The sequence below is a fragment of the Globicephala melas genome, chromosome 10 (genome assembly GCF_963455315.2).
Source record: "Globicephala melas chromosome 10, mGloMel1.2, whole genome shotgun sequence".
NCBI lineage: Eukaryota > Metazoa > Chordata > Mammalia > Artiodactyla > Delphinidae > Globicephala > Globicephala melas.
Genome location: NC_083323.1, coordinates 82,352,344 through 82,375,936, shown reverse-complemented (window position 1 = coordinate 82,375,936; position 23,593 = coordinate 82,352,344). Strand labels below are relative to the sequence as shown.

The 23,593-nt window shown below is 38.4% G+C and overlaps 1 protein-coding gene across 4 annotated transcripts in view; it reads right to left on the bottom strand.

Annotated features, from left to right (window-relative positions):
- The window catches only part of KRAS (KRAS proto-oncogene, GTPase), a 38,703-nt gene extending 15,550 nt beyond the window's left edge, over positions 1 to 23,153 (bottom strand). Inside the window, exons 1-4 of one of the 4 annotated variants that reach the window (XM_070046521.1) lie at positions 22,978 to 23,153; positions 19,017 to 19,138; positions 1,636 to 1,814; positions 516 to 675 (exon numbers count right to left, since the gene is read on the bottom strand). In XM_070046521.1, the coding sequence (XP_069902622.1) occupies positions 516 to 675; positions 1,636 to 1,814; positions 19,017 to 19,127 (450 nt within the window). In that variant the 5' untranslated portion in view covers positions 19,128 to 19,138; positions 22,978 to 23,153. The remainder of the gene's footprint in view (positions 1 to 515; positions 676 to 1,635; positions 1,815 to 19,016; positions 19,139 to 22,977) is intronic. The other 3 variants (XM_070046520.1, XM_030830548.3, XM_070046522.1) reach the window with 3 other exon arrangements.
- Positions 23,154 to 23,593: the final 440 nt, after the last annotated feature.

Sequence of the window (23,593 nt, the reverse complement as noted above, 5' to 3'; positions counted from 1 at the left end):
TAAAAAAAAATTCTACCTAAGTAAAATTCTTCAAATACAACAAAATTTAATCTAGAAACATATGACATAATACTCTTAAAAGCACTTCAAAAATAGGAAACTCAAAATTTGTTTCCCTGTTCTTTGACTTTATAAATAAAACAGTAAAAAATAAAATTCCCACGTTTCTCGAATCCTGACTATAACATGTGCTGAACTGTCCAACGTAGAAAAAAGCCAAAGCCAAAGATAACAGGACACTGGAATAAGAAGTGCTGCCCTCTCATATCCTTAAGAGAACATTTACCAAGTAAATATTGTTATATTTCCTATTTTACTATAATGGAAGAAAATTGATAAATTACATCAACTGATATAAAAGTTATGCTATCAGGTATGTACATTTATTAATATTCATGCCCTCCTGCTCCCAAAATGACATTATTAGAATATATATTAGTAAATAGTGATTAATGATTAAAATCACTTGATATAGTTTGAGAGAATAGATTTGTATTTATTACAATTTTACTTACCTGTCTTGTCTTTGCAGATGTTTCAATAAAAGGAATTCCGTAACTTCTTGCTAAGTCCTGAGCCTGTTTTGTGTCTACTGTTCTAGAAGGCAAATCACATTTATTTCCTACTAGAACCATAGGTACATCTTCAGAGTCTTTAACTCTTTTTATTTGTTCTCTGGGGAGGAAAAAAAAAGTTACATCAGAGGAATTAGTAACAAAAATCTTTCAAAAACTATTTATAACTTTGTCTCATAAAATATGGTTAAAAGACTTTTAATGTAATTCCTAGTTCCCATTACACCAAAATTTCCTTTCTCCTCCTCCTAGTTATTTTTCTCTATCCTAAACAGAGAACTTCTATGTCTCTTAAAAGATCAAATACCTAGAAATATAGTAAAACTACAATCTAGTAGGTTCATATGCAGGTAGGTTACAATAAAACAGAAATATTGAAAAATTCTAGGCCAAAAAAGTGTGAGGACTAATTTTTAAAATTATAATCTTAGAAACATATACTATATACGTTGTTAAATGTACACATACAATGTTTTTATAAAAATATGAGTTACAACATTAACATAATGCTTTACCTTCATTCTTAAAAAAGAGAGCACCAAGTGGAAAGATTTTGATTTCTATAGGAACATTTTAATAAAAGTAGTCGCTTTTATGCAAATTTGTCGAGATTCTTTAAAAACTGCATTGCTCTAATACTTCAATCTTGTAACTTCAGAGTTGTGTTTTTTCCTTAATTATCTAAGGCCAACATTTATCTGATTCCAAGAAATGCTACACTACACAGAGTTATTTTTAAGGCTATTTGCGTGGTGTCATCTCAATTGCCTTTTCACATTTTCGTTCATGGTTTTCATTTTTATGATGGATCTAGCTTAAAGCCTTGTTTCTCAACCAGGCCTACCTTCCAATTCTAGCACTACTACTAGGTGATCTGGAACAAGTTGCTCAACTGCTCTAATCCTTAAGAATTTCACTTGTAAATCAGGGATATTACCTAACAAAAATTATTTTAAAATTTAATTTGTGCAAATTTGTGCATGGCAGTTAGCAAAGACTCAATAAATGGAAGATACAATTACTCCTCAATGTCAACTTATTTTATTCAACTTAAACCCACCTATAATGGTGAATATCTTCAAATGATTTAGTATTATTTATGGCAAATACACAAAGAAAGCCCTCCCCAGTCCTCATGTACTGGTCCCTCATTGCACTGTACTCCTCTTGACCTGCTGTGTCGAGAATATCCAAGAGACAGGTTTCTCCATCAATTACTACTTGTTTTCTGTAGGAATCCTGAGAAGGGAGAAACACAGTCTGGGTTATTATGGTGCACCTTTTACTTCTAAAAAGGTGTTAGACACAACTTAAGAACCAAAAAACAACCCAATTCAAAATTGGACAAAGTACAAGAATAGACAGGTCTCCAAAGAAAATACACAAATGGCCAATAAGCACATGAAAAGATGCTCAACATCATTCAGGAATTGCAAATCAAAACCACAATGAGCTTACAACTTCACACCCATTAGGTTGACTATTTTTTTAAAAAAAAGGAAAATAACAAGTGCCAGTGAGGGTGCAGAGGAAACTGGATCCAGCAATTCCATTCCTAGGTATATAAACCGAAAGCAGAAACTCAGACACTTGTATGCCAATGGTCAGAGAACCATTATTTATAATAGCTAAAACATAGAAGCAACCCAAGTGTTCATTAAACAGATGAATGGATAAACAAAATGGGGGGGGCACGCACACACTCAGTAGAATATTGTCAGCCATAAAAAGGAATGAAATGATACAGTCCACAACATGGATGAACCTTGAAAACATTATGCTAAGTGAAATAAGTCTGACACAACAAGACAAACATTCTGTGATTCCACTTATACTGAGATACCTAGAATAGGTAAAGTCACCGAGACAAAAAATAAAATAGCGGTTACCTGGGGCTGAGGAGAGGGGAGTTGGAGAATTGTTGTTTAATGGACACAGAGTTTCAGTTTGGAATGATGAAAAAGTTCTGGAAACAGACAGAGCTAATGGTTGTCCAATATTGTGAACTTACTTAATGCCACTAAACTGTACACTTAAAAATGGCAATGATAGGGCTTCCCTGGTGGCGCAGTGGCTGGGAGTCCGCCTGCCGATGCAGGGGACACGGGTTCGTGCCCCAGTCCGGGAAGATCCCACATGCCGCGGAGCGGCTGGGCCCGTGAGCCATGGCCACTGAGCCTGCGCGTCCAGAGCCTGTGCTCCGCAACGGGAGAGGCCACAACAGTGAGAGGCCCGCGTACCGCAAAAAAAAAAAAAGGCAATGATAAATTTTATGTGTATCTTACCACAGTTTAAAAAAAGGTTTTGTTTTTTTTTAAAAAAGGTGTTACACAGAGATTCAACAATGCAAGTGCATAGATTAATAACAAAAAGACCCAAATTCTCTGTAAAGAAAAATAATTTTTACAAAATGGGATAGCTCTACCAACTCCTATTATTCTGGATGATTTAGGTGGCAAGAAAAATCAAGCAACTTACGAAAGTGTCATGCATCTATTTTATTTATAGTCAAAGGAATACATAAGAGAATGGTCAATACGGAGAATTTTAGTGCCCTTATTTAATCCATTTCTGCAGTCCTAGGAACAATATTTAACAGCCAGATAGATACTATGATAATGCTAAAGAGAATGATTGTTCTGTCTGCAAATTCTGTGAGACCTCTAGTAAAAAGAGAGGGGGTGGTTGAAGGAGAGAGAAAGAGATGGATATCTTAGAGACCATGCAACTCCAAGATGGTGTAAAGGAAAGAAGGTAGGTGACATAACTGAATCTTGAAATGAAAATCTTATTTTCCTCTGACTTTTGATTAATACTCACACCTAAAAGATTTCACATACTGTCTGCCAAAATAGGCTTCAAAAAATAAGGAAAAGGGCTGGTGCAAGGTGAAGTCATGGAGTCAGAGGCAGGGCTAATAATGGGTATAAAGTATAAGCCCAAGGACGCTGTTTCTTATTGTTCCACCCTTAGTTCATGAATTACTTCACAGACCAATCTATCATTAAAAAAATGGTCGTCGAAAATCATGTTTTTGGAAAAGTGTTTGAAAACTGTTCACAGCATAAGGAGAATACAAAGATACACATGTAGCATGATCCCAATAAAATATCTCTGCACATCTGTATAAATGTATCTTGTATGTACATATTAAAAAACTTGTGGTGGTATGTACATCAAAATGTTAACAAAGGGTATGTCTCTGATGGAGATAATTAATCTAAGAAATAATTGAGCTCTTGCTTACCGTTTTTTGTGGTAATAGATATTATTTTAAATGTATTTCTTTCTTTGCCTTTTAATTTTAAAAAGTGTGAAAGATTACCATATTAGAATGATCTCATGCTTATCGTTTAAACTGTATTTTCCAAATTTTCTATAATAAAAGCCAATTATTTCAACAGTCAGAAAAAAAAGGATGGATATTTAATTTTCTAAACAAGAAGCTCTTGACTAAAGATTTGAACATTTGGTCGACATTTTATTTTAGCCTAATTCCTTTAATTAACTATTGATCCTTGAAAGAACTCTTGTATATTATAAATTGAAAACCATTGTTTTTGGAGTAGAATGAAAGAGCAGGAACTGAGAGCAAAGTACAGTTTCTTGGAGTCAGTCCATTCATTACCTAGGTGTGGCTACGGCACATGTGAAACAGACGAAAGACTTTTCCTCACCTACTGCTGTCACCTTGCATTCTTCACTTACCAGTACTAGCTGAAGTTAACCTTATGGTTAATGGTTTCTTTAATCTTTAAAATTTTCTATCAACAATGAAATTAAAAACTAGCTTCTGGAGCCACACAAATCTATACCTAAGGTGTGGCTGGAGGATTACGCACATGTGCCCACAGGTATCGCCTCTAAGATGTATACCTCAGTGAACTCCCATTTAAAAAATTTTCAAACACTTTGGGTTTCAAAAGTATACACTGTGAAATATTAGTAGTTTCTGCATGCATTTCATAGCATGTTCCCATGATGAACACTCCATCAAAGGGACTGAAAACTGGGAAAGAAGTCCCTATTCATTCCTATTAACTTTTCCCTTCTAAACCCCAAAGATATTGAAAGCAAAATTCTGAGTCACGTTCTGTTATTGAAAAAACGTAATCTACAACGTGCCTATAAACAACGAGGAAGAATATGCTGATTACAAATAACAAGTTTAGGTTAAAAATTCAGTATTTCCCAAGTTAATTTTATTTATTTGCATTTCTTTTTTTTTTAAATAAATTTACTTATTTTATTTATTTATTGTTGGCTGTACTGGGTCTCTGTTGCTATGCACAGGCTTTCTCTAGTTATGGCGAGCAGGGGCTGCTCTTCGTTGTGGTGCACGCACTTCTCATTGCAGTGGCTTCTCTTGTTGTGGAGCACGGGCTCTAGGTGCACGGGCTTCAGTAGCTGTGGCTCACGGGCTTCAGTAGCTGTGGCTCACGGGCTCTAGAGCACAGGCTCAGTAGTTGTGGCGCACGAGCTTAGTTGCTCCATGGCATGTGGGATCTTCCAGGACCAGGGCTCGAACCCATGTCCCCCGCATTGGCAGGCAGATTCTTAACCATTGCGCCACCAGGGAAGCCCCCAATTTTAACTACAGTCATCCTTAGAAGCATAATTAGTCACTGAGCTATATAAAAAGGCAGTGCAACTTGATAAAAACTTAAGAACAAAAGTGTTAAATGGTGAGATCTGATCTGAAAAGAAATGACAGGTTTTAAGACAAAGCAGACAGCAAGCACAACAAAAATGATATGTTAGTACTAAAGATTTTGTTTAGCCAGAAGAAAAAAAGTATACGGAAGTAGAAAAAAATGTATGCATCAATGTAGAATCTTTCCCAACATGAGAGCCTAAATAAGGGTACAGCAAACTGTGGCCCACAGGCCAAATCCTGCCCACCTGTTTTTGTATGGTCTATGAGCCAAGAACAGTTTTTAAATGGTTGTTTAAGAAACAACAACAACAAAGATTATGTGACAAAGACCCAATTGACCCTTTACATTTTGCCAACCCCTGCTCTAAGCTAATACCTTACCACAAATCTAAAGTACTCTCAACATATATTATTCCTTTTATATTAAAAAAAAAACATCACTGAGAAAGTACAGGTTATCAAAGCCTAACCAGTTTAAAACCACATAAATTCCACAATGAAACTAGTTAAAGACAGCAAGAAAAGAATCAAGACTTTACATTTTTAATTAGTATTATTTCCAGCCTTTCAAACAGAATACACTTTTAGATCAGATACATAGGTTACTAACATCCTTTGGAAACTAGGATAAAAGAAAGCCACTTAAAAACTAACTCAACATAATAAAATATTAAATGAAGGAAAGTTATTCCATAGATTTCCCCTTACTCCCAACTAAAGTACTATTTTAATTTACTGAAGTAGTAGGAAAAAAAAACCCCAAAACTTTTCTAGGGCTTCCCTGGTGGCGCAGTGGTTGAGAGTCCGCCTGCCGATGCAGGGAACACGGGTTCGTGCCCCTGTCCAGGAAGATCCCACGTGCTGCGGAGCCACGGCCGCTAAGCCTGCGCGTCCGGAGCCTGTGCTCCACAACGGGAGAGGCCACAGCAGTGAGAGGCCCGCGTACCGCAAAAAAAAAAAACTTTTCTAAATGAAATACACTATGCTGGCAAAAGTTAAACATAGAAGTCAAGCATTTCTGGTGATACAGTAACAGGTACAATCCTTTTGGAAAGCAAGTACATTACTTATCAAGAGCCATACCAATGTTCATAGCCTTTGACTCAGTAATGCCACTTCTGGTAAGAGATGCTAAGAAACTATGGTTTATTTTTTTAAAACGATAGCTAAAATGGAGATATACTTAACATGGCATCCTAAATCATCATACCATAAAAAAAAATTACATAGGCGCTTAATACCCACAATCTTATGCCGTTTATCTATTTTCAAAACATACTCCAAATCCAAGCACTCACCACCATCACCCTAGTCCAATGTGACTGTCTCATGCAATCTCCTGCAACTGCTTCCTAGTCTGTTCTCCACATAGCAGCTGGTGATCCTATTATAATTTGTAACTATGTATTTATGTGTAATTGTTCAAGTCTATACCCCCTACTTGGCTTTAAACTCCATGATGGTAGGGCTCACATCTGTTTTGCACACCACTATGCACCCTGTGTGTCAGTCTTAAACACAGCAGGTAATCAGTACTGTCTGTTGAAGAAATGAATAAACCCATTCAATGTAAATATATGCAGACACTGTAAAAATAAACACAAGTGTAAGATATTATAAATTATATTAAAACAATGAAGCTGTAAATTTTAAATTATACATTAAGAGTATTTTAATAAATGTATCCAAGCAAGTTTTATATAATATTAAAAATTTTAATTACTATTAATGTCAAAATATAAACAAAATATATAGAGATTTTTAAACATTTTGGGGAGGGAAGAGAATAAGCTTACAGAAAACACGGAGGCCTTTAACTGTATTAAGTTTTATATCTTGAAAAAGAAAACAAGGATCTAAAGCAAATGTGGCAGAATGTTAAGATAGGGAAAACCCGGTTTGGGGCGCACATGACGCTTATGGTATCACTTTTCCATATGGCATTAAAGGTGTACCCATTCCATCACCACTCACTCAACAATAGGTTTCATATTTTTATTTTTGTCAGCTTGTTAGACCAAAAATCCTATTGTTTTAATATCTATTTCTTTGAGGACTAGTAATGTTACATAGTTTTTCTTTTTCATATTTATTCCCATTACCTGTGTCCTTTGCCCATTTGGAATTTTTGTCTTTTTTGTACTGGCTTAATTTTTTAAGTGTTTTCCAATTTATTAACATGCCTTCAAGTGTTGTTTTATGTACAGAAACTCATCTGCAGACCCAATGGAGGACTTCGAAAGTTAAGACTATATCTTTCGAGAATGAGATACACTCACTGACCAGGACATCATTTTGTCATTTTTCTATTATAATTAACAGTAACCAAGTTACTCAGTATGTTCATATGTCAACATATTCAATTTAGTTTTCCAACTCAGGCAGTTAAAGTTAATCCTGTCATGGGAAGACATAGTACAGTAAAACAAACAAACAAACAAAAAACTAAAGAAATTAGGACCTTTTACTAAAAGTAACCATATTACTATTAATAGTAATTATGACAGCCAACATTTACTGAGCCCTTATTTATATGCTGGATATTGTGATAAGCATATTACAAGCCTTATCCCATTTAATATCCATCTTCATGCTGCTGATTCCATCAGATGCTCTTGTAAATATGAACAGGACTGCTGGAAATGTCAGCTGAAGTATTATTTAAGGATTTACTTCTGAAATGTTTGTAAGATTTTCTTAATGTGTTATTGTAAGTATTTTTCATGTACTGCTAAATAACACCTATAGGAAAAAACTTACTTTTACCCTCCTAATGCTCAAATATTTTGTTACTCTTCTAAAAGATTATTTGAATCTATCACAGAATGATGTGTTACACTATTGGTTACAAACCATCAAAAGTTGTACACAGCTAGTTCTCAAAGACAGCTAAAAACATGTACAATAGCCCAGTATGTTAGAATTATAATAGGGAAGAAACAAGGAATTGGGGATATATAAGCACAGGCTTATTTGTTAGTTCATTCCCACCTACCTACTCTATTCTCCCTTGCATCACAGGAACACTTAGTAAAAATCTTCTGGATGTCATATACTGTGCCAGGCATTATAGTTTCTAACCTCAAAGAGCTAGGTCTGGTGGAAGAGATATGAATGTAAACAAGTAATTTAAACACAATGAAATAAATGCAACACCTTATGGAGAACAAAGTACAATGGTGACAAACAGGAGAAGACATCAACTTTGCTTGTATGAATTAAGAAAGACAGGAGGGCCACTCCAGGCAGGAAGGAGCAAAGAGAATGCACAAAACCAGGAAACAGCATGTTGAATACATGGAACCAAGAAGTTCAACACAATTTTAGCTTACAGGGATTATAGGTAAGTAGAACTGAAACTGCACCATCAAGCAGAGGCCAGCTTATGGAGGGTCTAATATGCCATCTTAAGAAGTTCTGAACTTCATCTTATACTAAATCACTAAAAGATTTTTAAGTAGGAGGGATGATCAGATCAACAATGTCCACTGTTAGCATTATTATGACAAATGAGACCAGACTGGAGGCTGGGAGATGAGTTTAGGAAACTTTTACAAGAAATTACAGAACCTAGCCCTGGTGGCACAGTGGTTAAGAACCTGCCTGCCAATGCAGGGCACATGGGTTCGAGCCCTGGTCCGGGAAGATCCCACATGCCTCGGAGCCACTAAGCCCGTGCGCCACAACTACTGAGCCTGCGCTCTAAAGCCCACGAGCCACAACTACTGAAGCCCGCGCACCTAGAGCCCGTGCTCCGCAACAAGAGAAGCCACCACAATGAGAAGTCCGCGCACTGCAACAAAGAGCAGCACCCGCTCGCCGAAAGTAGAGAAAGCCCATGCGCAGCAAGGAAGATCCCAGCAGCCAAAAATAAAATAAATAAAAGAAATGACAGAACCTGAACTAAGGCAGCAAAAGCAGTCAGATGGAGAAGATTAAAGTTTTGAGAAATACTTAACGGGTAAAACTGACAGAACAACCCTCATACATCACTTACAGCAATGTTTACAGCAGCATCATTCAAAATGGCCAAAAAGAGGAAACAATCCAAATGCCCATCAACTGATGAATACATAAACAAATATCCATACAAGAGAGTATTATTCAGCCATAAAAAGGAATGAAGTATTTAAACATGTGACAACATAGATGAACCTTGAAAATATTATCCTACATGAAAGAAGCCAGACACAAAAGGCCACATATTGTATGATTTCAATTACATGAAATATTCAGAACAGGCAAATCCACAGAGACAGAAAGTAGATTAATGGCTGCCAGGGGCTGGCAGAAGGGATTGGGGAGTGACTGCTAATTGGTATGGGGTGATAAAAATGTGACAGAATTAGATGGGGTGATGGTTGCATAACTTTGTGAATATACTAAAACCTACCTAACTGTACACTTTAGAGGATGAATTTTATGTTATGTGAATTATACCTCAATTTTTTTTAAATGGCAGAGCTTATTGTTTAGAGATGGGAACATAATGGGAAGGGGACAGGAAAATGAGTTCAATTTGGGGCATGTTGAATTCCGTATGTTCGTGGGTTGCTCTGGTGCTATGACCTGCAGGCAGCTTTGATATATAGGGCTGATGCTCAGGGCCGAAATCTAGGCTAAAGATACACTCCTGAATCTTCAATCTATGTCACCTGCAGAACCCACTTACTTGCGGTGTGAGTATGGGCAAACTACTTAACCTCTAGTCTACTCTAAGCTATTGTTTCTTTTGCTGTAAAAGTGGGTAAATAATAATGAAGAGGACTTTGTATACAGGTTAGGATTAAAGACCAGGAAAAAGTGCTCTAAAAAGTTAACTGTGTTATTTCATATTTTACATTGTACGTGCTATTACAGGCCCAAAGGGTAGGGGGCAGGCCACTGGCTACTAGGAACTGTATAGCAACAGCAGTATCTTGCCCTTATAAGAATCACCGGACATCTACATTTGGACTACTTTTTCCAAAACCACTCACTGTATTTCAAAATAAATATAATGGAGCTGGACAAGCTCCAGGGAAAAAGAGTAAAACTCTGAGGTTTATGAAGGATTTCTGTACTGATTAGGGAGTAAGGGTGTTAAAAGAGCTTGACACCTTCTGTCTCATGACGGCATTTTTGGTTAAGACATTCATTAGAAGTAAGGATAAAGAAAACAAAGACTTCTTTACTAAATAATGGACATTTGAAATTATAAGAATGCTGAATCTTAGCTTAGGACTAGAGAGAATAAAATGTGTACTATGTCCAAGAGATAAAATCTGAATAAACTCAAAGAAAATTTGCATAACAGATTTTGAAAATAAGGATATTATAAGCCTACATCTGTAACCTGTTGAAGTCATGTGGCATTCTCCCATAAATTATCACTTGATGCCAAGGTCAGAATGTGAGGCTGGATCAATCATGGATCCAATCTTAATAATTACAGATGTCAATATAATTTTCATATTTTGAATTATTATCTCTCTCAGCTGTTCTTTAATTGGCCTAATACCAATTCCTTTAACTGTACCTCTTTATCTGTAATACATCTGTATTATCCAATTTGTTGAGGTTTTAAAAAGGGGGGAAGAAAGTAAATATGAAGTAATCTGATGGTATCTAATACTCTAGTGACTTCTCTCCCTCAAAAATTAGGATTTATTTTTCCCTCTCAAACAGTATATGCTCATTTTTTAAAAAACAAAAACACTACAGGGCTTCTCTGGTGGCGCAGTGGTTGAGAGTCCGCCTGCCGATGCAGGGGACGCGGGTTCGTGCCCCGGTCCGGGAAGATCCCACATGCCACGGAGCGGCTGGGCCCGTGAGTCATGGCTGCTGAGCCTGCGCGTCCAGAGCCTGTGCTCCACAACGGGAGAGGCCACAACAGTGAGAGGCCCGCGTACCGAAAAACAAACAAAAAAACACTACAGAGTTTGGCATACGTCCTACCATATTTTAGTACATATTCACATTGTTTTTAAATAAACAGACTCATACTCTACACAATGTGCTACGATACAGCTTCTCTTACATAATGGACAGTTTTTCAATGTCAGTACATATAGATCTACCTAATCCTTTCTGAAAACTGTATAATATAATTTGTACAAAGATACCATAATTTACCTCACCTATTCCCTACTGGTAGATGTATAGATTATTTCCACTTTTAAAAATTATAAACAACACTGCAATAACACTCCTGGGTATACATCTTAAACACTTATCCAACTGAATCTTTCAGATAAATTTCTGTAAGTGGAATCAATTGGTCAAAGAACGTGTAGTTTCCATTTTGATAAATACTGCCAAACTGATGACCTCCAGAAAGTTTATAAGAAGGTATACTCTCACTACAGCATAAAGAGTACACATTTTCCATGCCTTTCCAAGCCTGTTATCATTTTAATCTTAGCCAACGTGAAAATAAAAGATGTTATTTATTGTTTGAACTTGCATTTCTACATTAATGAAGTATCTTTTAATATGTTTCGACAGCACTTTTTGTGTGAGTGTGGATAGGTTGGCTATTTATATGCCTTTTTTTTCCTATTTGGATGTTTGCTTTTTTCTAATTCAAATACAGGAGAGCTTCCTGATTGACAGATGATGCAAGTAGTTTTCCCAGGTTTCCATTTGTCTTGGATTTTTGTTAAAGGTGTTTTCGTCTTTATGTAGCTAAACAGCTCAATCTTTTCCCAAATGGTTTAAGAATACTTTGAGGGCTTCCCTGGTGGCGCAGTGGTTGAGAGTCCGCCTGCCGATGCAGGGTACACGGGTTCGTGCCCCGGTCTGGGAAGATCCCACATGCCGCGGAGCAGCTGGGCCCGTGAGCCATGGCTGCTGAGCCTGTGCGTCCAGAGCCTGTGCTCCACAACGGGAGAGGCCACAACAGTGAGAGGCCCGCGTACCGCAAAAAAAAAAAAGAATACTTTGAAAATGAAAAGGATCCCTACTTTTCTCTCAATGGAGAAAAATATTTAATCCCAATTCCACAAATAAAAAAGCTAACCTAATGTTAAATTATTCAATCTGTGTTGATTGACATTATCATTTTTATTTCAATAGCTGTCTAATGTTTAACATTAAAACTTACACAAGGTAGAACCAGTGTACTCATCATGGGAGAAAGAAGACATGGAGGAAGAATGAACTAATGATTTTTAAATAAAATCTACTGCTTAGCTCTGTCTGTTGAAAAGGGTCTAGAAGCAGTGACACTCCAGTAGCGACACCACCTAACATCCAGGACTTAATTTCTAAATATCATTCCCTAGTAAAAGGAATTAGGGCTCTCTGGACAAATGGCTGAATCCAGGGTAGGGACAGGGAAAGAACAAAGGGAACCTGGAATACACTGTGCCAGAAAGTAAGAAAGAGCTCAAAAACTGATGGGGATGTGTCAAAAGATACAGAGGCCAGCTTGAAAGGGATTCCACTGGCCAAATCAAAAATATATTTGAGCACCAAAATCAATAATGACAAGAATAGACTTTAACACATCAGATGAAAAACGAATCCATGAGTCTGTACGGATACAAATAAGACAAACCAAATAAATAAGGAGAGAGAAGAGAAAAGAGAGAAACCTTACTTATGGTAGATGTCAAATAATAAATGTAGAAATAATGACAGAGTTAGATTACCTACCACTTTGCAGTCACTATGGTGGTAGTTTGTTCTGGTTAGAATTATCAGTGGCTACTACATCCCACTGGGTGCAAATATGTTGGAGAACAGGATATTTATAGTCTCAAAGTATCTCCCCACAGAGTACACATTAATTATAAAAGAACTAAAGATACCTTTACAGAGAGACAACTGATAGATATGACCTTAACCAAATAACCAATGTTAACATAACATCATCAATAATGGGACAAGCCAGCATCTTGTGCCTCCTGATGTGATACACCAAGGAGGGTATAACATCACTTACATAGTATTTCTACCAAAAATGTTTAATCCAAATCTGACCAGGAGGAAACAATCAGACAAAACTAAAGGAGATTCTACAAAACAACTGGCCTGAATTCTTCAAAAAGTGCCACTATCACGAATGACTAAGAAAAGCTGAGAAACTGTTCTAGATTTTGAGACACGACACATGATTTTTGATCTTGGGATCAGGAAAAAAAAAAAAAAAAAGAATTGCTGAGAGCACATTCTGGGAACTGATAAAATTTGAACATGGACTATGTGTTAGATAAAACATTGTATCAATGTTGAATTTCCTAAATTTTGTCACTGCGTTGTAGTTATACAATGAATTATTCTTATTGTTAGAAGAGGGTCAGCAAACTTGTTCCGTAAAGGACAGACAGTACTTGGTCTCTGTTGCAGCCAGTCAGCTCTGCCACTGTAGTGCAAAAGCAGCCATAGACAACATGTGAACACTCAAGCACAGCTGTGCCCCAATAAAACTTAACAGAAACAGACACAGGCTGTATTTGGCCAGACCCCTGTGTTTAGAGGTAAAGGGTCCTAACATGAGCAACTTATTCTAAAAAAGTGCAGCAAAAATAAATAATATGTATTCAAGTATGTGTGTGTACATACACAGGCACACACACATAAAGTAACTATGTCTAGTTTAAAGGTTAAGAGGTATTCACTGTACTATTTTTCACTACTTTTCCATAGGCTTGAAATTTTCAAAATAGAAAGTTCAAAAATTACCTAAGGTAAGCAATATAGCCCTACTTAATCCTCTCAAATATTTTGTTTTTACTACCCATTTCTAATTTTATTACATTAAGGTCACAATAATATAACTGTTCCATAAACCTAGGCACTATGAGACAATATAGTTAAGAGATATAAGAAATCTATCGCCCTCCTAAAGCATAAAGCCTCGAAATTAAGTTATATATAATTAGGATCACTGTCTAGAAACACTGCTCTCCAAATACATCTAAGACTAGTAACCTCCATGAAGGCAGTGATGCAGTTCCTTTTGCTCCTCAGTGTATCTCTAGACCGTAGGAAGGCTGCATGGTACAGAGTAGGCACTAATAACATTTACGGAATTAAGAAATTAGTTGCATTGCTTAAACCAGACTCTTAAGAGACGCCAAACGATAAAGGATAAAGTTTTCTTTTCTTTTAATTTATTTCCATTGCCAACTTTCATTTGCATGTTTTTAAAGCTTTGTATTTATAAAAACCCAAGTTAGAATAAAATGTGTCCAATAATTTTCAACATTCAGGGCTCAATAAATAGTTATTATTAAGTAAATACTTATTCTTAAATTGACCTAAATACAGTGCCTGAATTTTGTGTTAGTTTATTCTAAAAATCAGGCGTTCTCAACTATTCTACAGTCCTATAAAAATTTACAAAATGTGAACTTTCACAATTTGCCACTTTCGAATAGGCCCTTCCTAACACCCCATGTAAAACATCACTAAGTTCTGATCTCTGTAAGGTACCTCCTGCGTACCTGAAAAGAAATTCACAGAGCCACAGTGCCCCTTCTCATTCCCTCAGACAAAGTGACCTCAAGCAGTGCTAACAAGGGCACCACCCTATTTTCTCCTACATTGCCACATTTCCTTTCTTAGTCAAAAATATTCACCCATATATTTAATTAGTTAGGCCTAACTGGTCCACACAGTAATCTTAATAACATTGGCAAAGTAAAACTGTTACTTTAGATTTTTTTGACACTTTAGATTGTTAAAACATTAGTTATACAAAATAAGTCTTTTAAATAAAATTTATACAGTTATAAATTGATTATACCCAGTTTAAAAAGAAAAAATATCCAAACTTAGGATTTCATTTTTTATTATAAAAGCGAATAAGTTGACCAGTAGAGGGCACTCACTTGAAAGGGGGGAGAAGAGTGGCCACAGTCTTGAAGAGAAATGGATGTACAAAATTGCTGTGTTGTACCTTGTTTTAAAAACAGAATGTTTTAACAGAACACTAGTGTAAGCTAATGTAACACATTGTTAGTTTAGAAAATGTAAGGTTTAAATCTATATTATGTTTAAAAATCTAACATAAACGATATTCAGGGACTTGAGCCTCACAATTTATAGGACGTTTAAAGCTATATGTAACGCATAGTATTGGGGTCTCAACCTCAGCACTGCTGACATTGTGGACCACGTGATTATTTGCTGGGGGGCCCTCCTGTGCACTGCAGGAGGAGTAACAGAACCCCAGCCTCTGCCCACTACAGAGGCCAGTAGCAGCCCCCTCTTCAAGCTGTGACAGCCAAAAACATCTCCAGATTTAGCCAAATGTCCCGAGGGGCAAAGTCACCACCTATTCCTTGTTAATAACTACTGATACATATGTTAAAAAACAAAACTAAAGAAACAGAAAAATAACAGCTTACAATATTAAACAGAGCTTTTCTTACACCACTCTTCAATACTGGTTTCGTATTACAAATTTTCTCTCTATAATTTAAATACCTTAATCAGCAATTCCATAATTAACAAGGAAAAAATTTTTAAAAGAGAAACTGATACATCTTGGTGAATAAACACTCCACGGCTCAGAGCACTAAAGATGGAACAAATCAATCCAATTATGACTCCATTCTTTCTTACTGACTAGAAAACTGTTTCATCAAAGAAGGGCATAATACTTGGACTGAATTAGAAATGTCACATTAACAGAAGCATACAGATGTCAATGAATTGGAGACTGGGAAAAAATACTTCTTTCTATGTCTATTTTTATATTGTATCCAGTAGATACTTGTTAGATATTTGCTAACTGACCAACTGACAGTTCTGATCTCTACTCCCATTTTTCTGTTTCCACCAAATTTTACCTTAGAAAACACATTTCAGAGAACATGTTTTTATAATAACATGATCTCCAAACTATAAAAACATATACTATTTCTAGCCTGGTATTGTGTTTGGGGACTGAGTTTTTAATAATCCTGCACCACTAACAAGGTATTTCGTTCTCTCTTGGAACTCTTCAGTGGGCTTCATAAAAGATAAAGGTAAAATCTTTTCAGAACAGAAGTAAAGGTGATCATCATGTGCAAATATAAACACGCTCCATCTACGTGTCATACCTAATTCTATATCATATCTCTGCTATTAAGATGCCATTAGATAGTAGGCTAAGTTCAAATTTTGATATATTAATAATCTGAATCAGCCTCCAACACTAAATATTTTTAGCTTGAAGGCTAATTTTTCATTTTTAAAAAGCTATACAAGGGTGCAGTGGAAATTCCACTTAACTTGGTCTCAGAAAACTTAAAATTCCACCACTTGCTAGCTTAAGTATCCTTATGCAAGTTACAACCTCTCAGAGACCATTTTTATTGATAAAATGAAAGAAACGATGACCACCTTCCTTACCTGGCTCACAGTTTTGGGTTGGCCAAAAAGTTCACTCGGGTTTTTCCATAACATGAAAAACTCGAACGAACTTTTTGGTCGACCCAATATAAATCTCTGAAAATTCTAAACCACTAGAAAATATGGTATTAGTTAATTAAAATTTTTTCCTAAACTTCTGTCCATTTGTTTAATGCAGAAAAACTGATGAGAACTCCAAATGTGCAAAGTCTATGACCTCTTATTTTCTCTGACCTACACTGTTCACCTACCAGAAACTTAACAGCAGTAGTGATACCCACTACCCTTCAACTTTTTACAAAAACGCCATGTCAGTATTTTTGTTTAACCACTTATGAAAATAAACTACTAAATTCTCTTGCTTTTCTTCTAGTTGAACTACACCAAGAATTCAATGTGTCAGTTCCCTCAGAGACTCACTGTAACTTGGGAGATAAGAGACAATCTCTGATAACCATTTCCCAGGTGGCTACACTAGTGACGGAATGTCAGTTTCAAAGTTCACAGGTAATCAATGCTTCCCTGGGTCAAGTTTCTGGTTTGGCAGAAATCATAATCAGAGTTAATGGGTCTGAGTTTATAAACTTTTTTTTACCTTCCCCCAAAATAAAGGATTGACTTTTAGCTTTATTTCTTTAAAATTTATGTTGCACTTTAACAATGTTGACCAAAAGGTTTCCTAACCTTTTTTTTTAAATCACATTCTTATACATCATTCTTGACCTCTGATAGGAAACAGTGTGTAATGGAATTCTTCACATTTTCAGAAAAGATGGAGGGCACTTCTGCTAAAATCAAAATCATATTCCAGAATCCCAGGAAAACTGCCATGCTTAACTTAAATTCTGTTAAAATATCCTTTTACTTCCAATTTAAATGGTGGAGTATGACGAGTAACCTTGGCTTCAGAAATAGGTGAACTATTTAATCCTCCTCAAAGTAAAAAATAAACAAAACCATTAGCATTGAATTGACTTGCCAAGAGGAAATACAGAGAGACTATTACATAGGTGGTCCACTTCAGTTAGATTCTTCCCTTTTACTAATGCAAATTATTAAACTTGGAAGCCAAATGAAAGCTGCTTCTATGTTTAAATCAGATCTTTGTAAATAAGGGTTATTTCTTCATTTTTTTCCCTCCAGTACCAGAAATATTTGACATTTCCTTATGAACATTTCCTTGTCAATCCTCAAAGTTCTACACTGCATAAACATCTTCCCAAGGCCAACAATGCCCTCAGAACCTACCTAAGTGCAGTCAAGGTGTTTTTTTAAGACATTACACAGCACAATACCTTAACAGGGCATTTTTGACCTATTCTAGACCCTACAGCTTGGGACTCAGAGAAAGTTATGGGAAATTTTTCAGAGCTGATTAAAAAAACTGGTATATCAGATCTAGAAAAAAGCTAAGGGATTAGGATCGCTTACCCTGGAGTAAAGAAGTCTAAGAAATAATCTAATAACATAAATCTATTTCAAAGATGAGCTGATATTATGTTAAACTTCACAGGAAGATTCAGATTATGCATGAAATATGCTAATAATTACATTCTGGAAATTAGTTAACAAGGACAGTTGTGTGCCATTCCCTCCTGCAGGTCTTTGGGATTAAATAAATCCTTATCTGCTTGAGATCATCTGAGTATAGTGCTGCCAGAAGGCAGTGGGAAACATACTACGTGACCTCTCAAGGTCTCTGCTAGGCCTTTATTCTATCATTTTGCTGTTGGCCATTCCTTTGGTACATTTTTATGAAACTGAAAAAGTCTGAAAATTATTCATTAATCAATTTGTAATAAAAAACAATTCTAACATTGTCTTGAATAAACTGAAAAAGGGCTGTAAAGCAAAGGTAAGGATTGGTGATGGTATTCTTACGTATCACCTGATACACATATACATAAACGCAAAGAATGAGCTTTCTAAAATGCATCAGGTAGTTGTAGGTTCTCCACTACTTCAATGTGAAGAGAAAACATGAAAATACTACTAATTCAGTGTTTTTAATTCAATCATCAAATGATTACACTTCACCAGTATAAATCAACTCTATATGTGACATCAAAATACCAAAAAAAATACCAAAACCCCATAAAAATAAGCACATTTAAAAAAAAAAAGACTGTTAGATATGTCTCATCTTACAGATAAGATGTAAATTCACATTTTCACCCTGTGAGAAAACTCTGAAATACACTTCCAATCAAAATGCACATACACTAACACGGAGTGAACGTCACAGATAGTATTATTGTCCTGCGAGAAAACAGGCTTGTGTCTCATATATCAGAGTAATGCCTTGAAATCCAAGTACATTTTAGATAACTTAATAAAAGTATTATCAGTATAACTACCTTGTGATGAGTAGTCACAGAAAATGATCAGAAAAACCTTTTTTTGTACCCAAAGGATGGGCCTGCACAAATCAATATGCATATGAAAACAAGATTTACCTCTATCGTAGGATCATATTCATCCACAAAGTGATTCTGAATTAGCTGTATCGTCAAGGCACTCTTGCCTACGCCACCAGCTCCAACTACCACAAGTTTATATTCAGTCATTTTCAGCAGGCCTTATGACAAAAATGGAAATGTGACTCAATTAGAACGTGTGCCACACGTGAGGTTAATATAACCCAAACACTCTATCAATACCTCTTAACACAAGTTCACCTTTATATGGAACATTATTTCAAAATACCTCACAAAATTCAATGACAAAACTCCGGATGACTACAGATGTGTATTGGTAATGAATTGTACTTCGTTGACAAACTCCTCCATCAGCATTTGAGAAAAACTCATTCGGAGTACATAGTTCTTTTACCTTGGATTCAGGTGGCTCCATCTCAAGAGCCCGTCTGCTCTTCGGCAGCAGGTAATGGCTCTCGAAGGAGCAGGCCATGACTTCACTCAGCACAAGTGTCAAGCACACTGCTCTATACCCTGAGGACACACCCCCACAAAACTTGCTGACAGCTATCGCCACAGTATTCCTCATCGACTCGGGCCCCTAAGAGTTACAGTGGATATGCCAGAGTGCCTCTGTTGGGGCCAACAGCTACAGAAAACTTTTAAAAAGCATCATCATAGTAGTTCTCCTGGACAGTTAGCAAGAATCAGATGGGGGTTGGGGGAGGACTGTCAAATAAAGCTGGACAGTACACTGGGAAAATAAAAACTGAGATGCCAAAGCAGATAAGGACGATACCTGGTAACATTTTAATCTGTACATTATCTGCTGGGGAAAATAACAGTGTAAAAACTAAGAGAACTTCGAGAATTTTTAACTAACTATTCAGTACAGATGATGTGATCATCAATCACAATCTATAATGCTATATCAGTGCTGAAAAAGAGCACTTTGCACAAGAAAAATATAATTATATAATATTTAAAGACAAGCACACTTTTAATGAGAGAATTTTTAAAAGATGTATTTCTCAGTAATCCACATGACTTTTATTCTCTGCTTCTCATACATCATCTCCCAACAGTAGCAATAAATATCGACAACTTGTAAGGTTAACGGAGCCAAGACAGAAAATAATTTTTTAGTCAGCTGTTTCAAACTTTCTGAAATGAAAATGAATTTATTTACTTTAATCTCCTTTCCCTCAATAACTACATGATATTACTACAAATAAGTAGTGAACTGAAGAAAGAATGGCAGTCAATGAACAATAATTTATTACAGGGTAAGTAGCTCAAAATTAATGAATGTACAGATATTGTATATAAACACTATATACATGCAGCATCCTATTTACTGAAGACCCAGAATTATCCCAATAGGCACCTCACCACCCTACCCCCCAAAAAGTAATATGTTTTTCCAAGTGATAACATACTAACTACCTCTTCACGCTATTCCTGAACCTACTCACAGAGAGCAGACAGGCCAGACAACTGTCGTATCACAGTTCCTCCCTGGCCTGCTCTGCGGCACCTAGCCTTGTCTAGGGCCACCACAAACATGTATCACATCCTGTTTGCTCCCCCTTTTCATTCCTAATATTGACCACAGCAAATGGGATAGGTGAGGATAATCTCACCAAAATGTATCCTCTAGTTCCCTGCCCAGCCCACCCCTCCAATAAAATTTGGATAGCCCAGAACAGTAGCTCTCAAAATGTGTTCCAGGAACCCATTAGGGTTCCTAAGACTTTGGGAGAGGGCCCAAGAGGTCAAAAACTGGTTTCACGATAATGCTATGATGTGATTTACCCTTTCCACTCTTATTCGCTCACAAGTGTACAGTAGAATTTTCCAGATGTGTGATAATATATTGAATACAGAAACAGATGTGAGGATCCAGCTGTCTACTAAACCATATAATTAGAGATTTGCAAAAGTGCAAAACAATGCCACTCTTCTCAAAATTTTTGTGTTTGTTTTGGAAAAGTTACTTTTCATTAAAAATTCTACTTCCGTTACCAAGTAATGGGCTTATTATTTCTTTTTTCAATGAATTAATATTTTTTTAATTCTCAATTTTAATTTCTATTGTGCTAAATATTGACACACTCCAAATTGGGATCTTCAATAACATTTAAGAGTGTAAAGGGGTCCAGATCCTCATGACCAGTAAGTTTGCTAGTCTAAGAGAGACTGTGGACAAATACTGGATTAGAGCTTAGTTGTACATACATGTGTGAATTCTGAAAGACACACACCTTCTGATCTACTTCTTTACAATGGTTATTTCTGAAAAAAATCTTTGACTTGGATTTCAAAAATCAAGTAACATTTAAACCCACTAGAGAGAACTGGGTTCCCAAAGAAGATCAATAGGCCAGAAGGAGCCCCCTCACCCAAAGCTACAAAAGCTAGCAAGCGGTGTAACTGGGAACAGGACAGTCTGTTCAGGAAAAGAATTTTCACTTTGTCATAAAACAAAATGAATTATCATTTCATCTACTATCTCTTAAAACCAAGAATGCCTGTGGATGGATACAGTCTAAAGTAAACAGTATTGTTATCAACCATATTTGTCATCTCTAGTCTATCACACGCCCGAGTCAGCATTTTGGACCTTAGTCACCTAAGAATGACATCACTCACAAGGTTGATTCTGAGATGATTATGAACAGACTTTTTTCCCTTTGTGATTTCTTTTTGAATGATTTTTTCCATTACAAATGTAACATGTATATTGTGTAAAAAATTAGAAAATACGTTTCTGTTCTTAACCCCTTATTTTGGTGGATATCAAGATTTAAGAAGGCTACTTGAGGACTTCAACTACAACATGCACATGCCTAAGAGTATTTCAGGCAGTTGGCTGGCAGATTGCTACAATTAACTCCTCTGGTAGGTCAGTTAAAAAAAAAAATGTGTGACAGCCGTTTAGGAGTACGGTAATAACTCCTGGGATGGGGGTCAAATATGTACGCATAAGGGTAATACAGAAGAGATGGTGGAAAGGACAACAACAGGCAAATTAAACTTCAAATACAATTCTAGCTATTGCTGTCTACACTCAACTAGCAAGGAAAAAGCCCTGCTTCTGCTCTGCGGGTTTGCTGCGTGTGTTTTAACTTGACAAAGCAAAACAGACCTTCTGGGATTAACTTTTTCTTTTTCACTAAGTACAGGCTTTATGTTGTAGGGTGTTGGCCACCTGTTCTTCCACCACCATCTCTACCTCCACCTCCTCCTTTGTGGCCACAGCAATGTCACAGCCCATACATGGGGGAGGGGAGCAGTCAGGAACTCGGCTGCAGATGCATTTTTTTCCAAACACAATAACCTCAAACAGTGGTCTCTAAGCACTTTCCTCTGCGCTTCCAAAAGGCGACCTCCCCTTATACTCATATATCCCCCTAGACACTGAAAAAAGGACCACAAGCCGTCCAGTCCGCGCTCGAGGGAGAAGTTTATACCCTCGTCCTAGAGATGCGAGATGCAGCACAGAAGGCAGTAACCGAGGCAGCCGGGTGCTGGGAAGGGAGGAAGAGGTGCGGGAGCGAAGGGAGAGAGAGGGAGAGGGAAGGACGGCGAGGGGGAGGGGAGGCTGGAGCGCAGCGGGAGTAACCTCCACCGCACCCGACCGCCCCGAGGGGCGGCCCGCCCGGCCCGCGAGTTTCACCCCGGCCGCCTCCAGCCGCGGCTCTCGGGGAGGAGGAAGGAAGGGGTTCCCCGTCCAGGAAGCAGCACCAGCGGCGGCCGCCTCCAGCCTCACCCTCCTCAGCCCCGCACCGCCCATTCCTCATTCCCCGCGTCGCCGCGTCCCCGTGTCTACCCCGGCAGACCCCCCCCCACCCCGTCCGCCCGCCCGGGCCCCGCGCCCGCGCCCCCTCCCCGCCCCTCCGGGGACCCCCAATTCATTCACTCGTCGCCGGCCCCACCCGGCGCCGGAGAGGAGGGTCGGGACCCCGGTAGGGGCCAGGAGGGGTGGTCCGCTCCGTACCTCTCTCCCGCACCTGGGAGCCGCCGAGCCTCTGGCCCCCGCCGCCGCCTTCAGTGCCTGCGCCGCGCTCTCTCCCCGTCCGAAATGGCGGGGGCCGGGAGTACTGGCCGAGCCGCCGCCGCCACCGCTGCCGCCGCCGCCGCCGCCACCACCGCCGCCGCTGTGCCTCCGCCGCCGCGGCCGCCGCCTAGGGAAATCGAGCTCCGAGAGCACCGATGAGTTCGGGGCCGGGCGGCCGCAAAGGGCAGTGCTATCGATGCGCTCGGTGCTCGATTCCTCTCCAGACTAGAGTGCGGGGAGGGAGCGGCTGAGGGCGGTGTGGGAAGAGGGAAGAGCGAGCCTGCGAGCGCTGCCGGGGAGAGGGAGGGGGCCGGGCCCGGCCGTGGAGGGGGCGGACCAGGTCGGCGGAGGAGGGGCGGGGGCCGGGCCGGCGGAGGAAGCAGTCGGCCGGGGCGGTGGAGGGCTGGGGGCGCACGGCCGGCGAAGGTGGGGCGGTTCTGGGCGGTGCCTCGGCGCGCGCGGGTGGGCGGGAGGGGGCAGCGGCGGACCCACGCGGGACCCGCCCCCAGGCTTCATCTGCAGCGCCCAGCTCATAGTCGCAGGTTCGGACCCGGGA